Source organism: Triticum urartu, unplaced genomic scaffold (assembly GCF_003073215.2).
Source record: "Triticum urartu cultivar G1812 unplaced genomic scaffold, Tu2.1 TuUngrouped_contig_218, whole genome shotgun sequence".
NCBI lineage: Eukaryota > Viridiplantae > Streptophyta > Magnoliopsida > Poales > Poaceae > Triticum > Triticum urartu.
Window position 1 is genome coordinate 75598 of NW_024112646.1, and position 4684 is coordinate 80281.

Consider the following 4684-nt stretch of genomic DNA (forward strand, 5'->3'; position numbering starts at 1 on the left):
CACCGGACACGGTAGCACGAGCAGCCTGCCTAGTCAAAAAGTTTAGTTAGATGCCTTTGCAGGTGCGAATCAACCTGTGGTTGGATGGTTAGAGGGACTGTAGAATCCTCAGCTCAGCGGGATTTAAATCCTGATGCTCGCATTTATTTCTGAATTTATTTCAAGATTTTTGGCGATGCGCATTCAGTGGGAGGAGACGTTCCCTTCGACGACGAGATGGCTATGGTGAGTTCGTAAATTTCAAGATGATATGTCGGCTCAGTCTTTCGAAGGTGTTCATAGGATAGGATATGCATGTGTTCGTTCATAGAGATAAGTGTATGTGCATGTATATGAGCGCTTGACTCTGAATTGTGTTAAAAAAAAGATGCCTTTGCAGGTGAGCGTCCACGTGCACCAAGGATTAATTTAGCCGGAACTGCTCTACTCCCTTTGTCGCTGTCTTAGTTAGACCTAGGCTTAGGTGCACCCAATCCTTCGTCTCGCCTCCGCCGTCCACGAGTCGAGCAAAGCAGGCGAGTTGGCCTTCAACGTGGCGCAGGCCGTGTGCCTATTGGCGGCCTCCGTGAAGTGCACCCCATCCCAGGACACGTACTCGGACGGGTCGGCGCACGCCGCCGTCCCGGCCGCGCCGCAGAACGCCGTCATGTTGAAGTTGTACGCGCCGCTCCCGCCGCAGCACGCCGCCAGCGGCTTGTCCCTAAACTCTGAGATCGACGGAGAAGACGAGGTCAGGAGAAAGCTGATGATTAGCCGGTGGCTGATGATTGCTGGCGCATGCATGCGTACCGTATTTCCGGGGCGACGCGATGAGGTCGGCGACGGCGCCGTAGAGGTCGGCGTAGAGGATGGCCGTCCGCGGGTTGGCTCGCCGGAGCTCTCGGAGCATGCCGTTTAGCGCGCGGTTGTGCAGCTCGGCGAGGTCGTTGAGCGGCTTGATGCAGCCGGACGCCGGGTCGTGGTCGCTGCTTTGGTCGAGGGCGAGAAGCTGTGGCTCGCAGCCGAGCGGTATCATCCCCGGAACCAGCACGGTCCTCGCTCCGGCGGCGATCACCTCCTGCAAGCATTCTCATGTACTGTTGGAATGGAGCACAGCTTTATTTGACTCACTGGTAAGAACTGACCGTGGGAGTGGGCTATAGCTTACGGTCACGACTGAACGGACGGCGCCGACGATGTGCGGCACGAAGGCCCGCGCCTCCTCGACGGTGGTGTTCTCGGCAAAGGCGACGAGGTAATCGTTTACTCCAATCTCGCCGACGATGAAGAGCGAGCTCGCCATGATCCTCGTACGGTCTGTTATTACAAGGTGACGATGCACGCACCATGGAAAAGAGAAGATTATCAAATCGACCAGCCATGCGTTCTTCGCAAAGGGAGGCCCTTTACACAACACCATGCATGCATGCAGCCCTGTACTGTCATTCCTCACAATAATAAAGATACTGGTACGACACACGTGTTTTTCCTCAAAAAATCGCTAGAAAAGATATAACGCACGTGTAATTAAATAAGTTTATATATATATTGATAAAATAGAGTACTAGTAGAAATCAAGCTGGACGTAGGGTTTACTTACTGTGAACTGAGGCAAGAAGCTGCAAAACGTTCTTGAACCAGGTGGCTTGGTTTGTGAAGGAGACAGGCACGAACGGCTTAAGCCCTCTGCTCTTAAAGAAATCCGGGCCAAGCGCCGTCGCTCCACCGACGGCGAAGTTCACGCCGCGCCGAAAATCCTCAGCGCTCTTGCCGGCGAGGTAGGGCGTCGGGTGCGGTACCCCCAGCGCCTCAGCTGCTCCACCAAGAAGATCAACGTCTACGTGAGCCTATCAATGCACTACCATACTGAAACTGTTGGTTTAATTGGTGGTTAGTGGTCACCGATGAAGTCGACGACGAGGCGGCCGTCGGACGCCCGGCCAGTGGGGCGCCGGAAGAAGGTCTCGCCGTAGGGCGGTCGGCTGGAGGGGCCCTTGCGGGTGGCCGCGAGACATAGCGAGTTCCCGGTGTCGGTGAGCGAGTCGCCGAAGCTGAAGACGCCAGCGTAGCGCGTCCCGCGGTCGCGGGCGCCACCGCCGCCGGCGGCGCCGATGACGGGGAGAAGCGCCACCGCCACCGCCACGAGAAACCGCGAAAATTGGCCCATCGTATCTCCTGTATGTGCGTGTCTGCTGCTATCCTTGGGTGCTGCGATTTGTGTGGAGCTGTGTGGTTCGTTTTGTAGGCAATGTACGTCGGCAGCGACAGGGAATTGATTAATGGACATAATTCGCTTTACTTTAAGGATCTACTAGAAGCAGCCGCGCGTGCGTGTTTGCATTTTTAAACGATGGAGAAGGGGAAACCGTCCGGGGATTGGAGGCCTCTCAAACGGAACTCCACTATCTCCATCGGCCACACCAGGCGCTTGGCAAGACTCGTTTTGATTGCATCTTGTTGAACGCGACTGCACATCCAAGCGCATGCCCTTGCCCCCGTAGACAGGCTCATCTAAAACAGTACAGTCGGCGTGCGTGTAGATTTTTATAGATCTTGAAAAGAAATCTGGTAGATAATGAGAATAGCCCCGGCCTCTATATCATTCGATGCACGTAATCATTTTTGTTAAAATATCATACCAGTAATCATCCGATACAAAAATAAATAAATGAAAGCATGCACAAATACAATCAGCCCGTGATATGATTACAAATATATAACTTATTACTAGGTTGTCATCTAAATCGGTTGAGTGTATCTTGTGCTAAAATCTTCTAATGGTTGCACTCAAAGGTCATAGGTGCATGATCCTTTGCTAGTTGAACATAGCGCAAGGTACGGATTCTATATGTAGCCCTCGTGATAATCTACAAAAAGTATGAAGTTTGTTCCGTTAAAAACAGTCGTTAGGACAATTTCAGATTGTCCAAAGTAAGGTATACACTCCCTCATGGATGTGTACAATAGTTTTGGGGCGCACCCGACCAACTAGTTTCCGAACGGATAAGTTATACTAGTCAGTGGAGGGAGTGAAAGTGCATCTTGGTTCGTTCAGCCGTGTACATTGGTTTGTGCTTTATCTATAAAGCGGGCCGAAAGCCTGTTTCAAAATTGAAAGTGCATCTAGGCCGCACTTGTGTGTTTATGTTTTAAACGATGGAGATGGAGAAGCCGTCTGGAGGTTGGAGACCTCTCAAACGGAATTCCACTATCTCTATTGGCGCTTGGCAAGATTCGTTTTGGTTGTATCTTGTTGAAGGCGACTACACATGGAAGTTCTTGCTCCCATACACAACCTTTTGTAGAGGGAGATTGAAAGCTAAATCGATTGTACATCAAAGAAGGGCGGTAAATTGGCAGGGAAACAACATTTTTTGTGGCTCTATCTTATGCGTTTTGCCAGATTATCCTTTGTAAGGATCACCTCTCCGTCTAAGTAGCACACGAATATCTTCATCTTTAACGACGCTTTAATCTTCCAAACGATTTTCTTCGTGGTATACTTGTATGCTGTTGATGAGCTCAACATATATGGATTTAAACAAAAAGCCCTAGAAGTGTTAGTGGAAAACATCAAATGGAAGCTTGCAATGCAAGAAGACCAAGATGAAGGGATGACACCCACCGGCCTGCACCCTTATATAAAGATGTATATGACCAAAATGAAAGATACATTCAACATTGTTAGTGACTATGCCTCACTCTCAGATATATTGCTCGAACAGAATAATAGAGCGACTATAATCTGGTTACAGCTCAATACAAACTCAGTACAAATGTAAGTGTTTCATGTGGTCACACACTTGAAGGAGATGCATTCGAATGAGAGCGGACATTTCCTTATGTTCAAAAAGCCAGACATTCAAATCAGAGACTTGATGGAAATATGCCCTAGAGACAATAATAAAGTTGTTATTATTATATTTCCTTATTCATGATAAAGGTTTGTTATTCATGCTAGAATTGTATTGATCGAAAACTTACATACATGTGTGGATACATAAACAAAATACCGTGTCCCTTATGAGCCTCTACTAGACTAGCTCGTTGCATCAAAGATGGTTAAGGTTTCCTAACCATAGACATGTGTTGTCACTTGATAACTGGATCACATCATTAGGAGAATGATGTGATGGACTAGACCCATCCGTTAGCTTAGCATATGATCGTTTAGTTTATTGCTATTGCTTTCTTAATGTCAAATACATATTCCTTCGACTATGAGATCATGCAACTCCCCGATACCGGAGGAATACCTTGTGTGCTATTGATACGTCTCCAGCATATCTATAATTTTTTATTGTTCCATGCTGTCATATTATCATTCTTGGATGTTTTATAATCATTTTATAGCAACTTTATATCTTTTTGGGACTAACCTATTGACATAGTGCCCAGTGCCAGTTGTTGTTTTTCGCTTGTTTTTTACTTCGCAGAAAATCAATACCAAACGGAGTCCAAACACAACGAAACTTTTTAAAGATTTTTTCTGGACTAGAAGACACACGATGGGCCAAGGAAGTACCAGAGGGGGCTTCGAGGGGAGCACAACCCACCTGGGTGCGCCTGGGGGCCCAGGCGCGCCCTGGTGGGTTGTGCCCACCTCGGCCGCCTCCCGCACCGCCTCTTTGCTCTATAAATACCCTGAAAAATCCAAAAACCCTAGGGGGTCGACGAAACACAATTCCAGCCATCGCAAGTTTCA

At 48.4% G+C, this 4684-nt stretch overlaps 1 protein-coding gene across 1 annotated transcript; it reads right to left on the reverse strand.

Annotated features, from left to right (window-relative positions):
- Positions 1–309: 309 nt before the first annotated feature.
- Positions 310–2221, reverse strand: LOC125526884 (GDSL esterase/lipase At1g28600-like). Its single transcript, XM_048691493.1, has 5 exons — positions 1882–2221; positions 1580–1792; positions 1148–1296; positions 790–1057; positions 310–707 (listed from the first exon to the last, which is right to left on the reverse strand). Exons 1-5 carry the CDS (start codon positions 2144–2146, stop codon positions 460–462), a joined length of 1143 nt encoding a protein of 380 aa, XP_048547450.1. The 5' UTR covers positions 2147–2221; the 3' UTR covers positions 310–459.
- Between the last annotated feature and the right edge of the window lie 2463 nt (positions 2222–4684).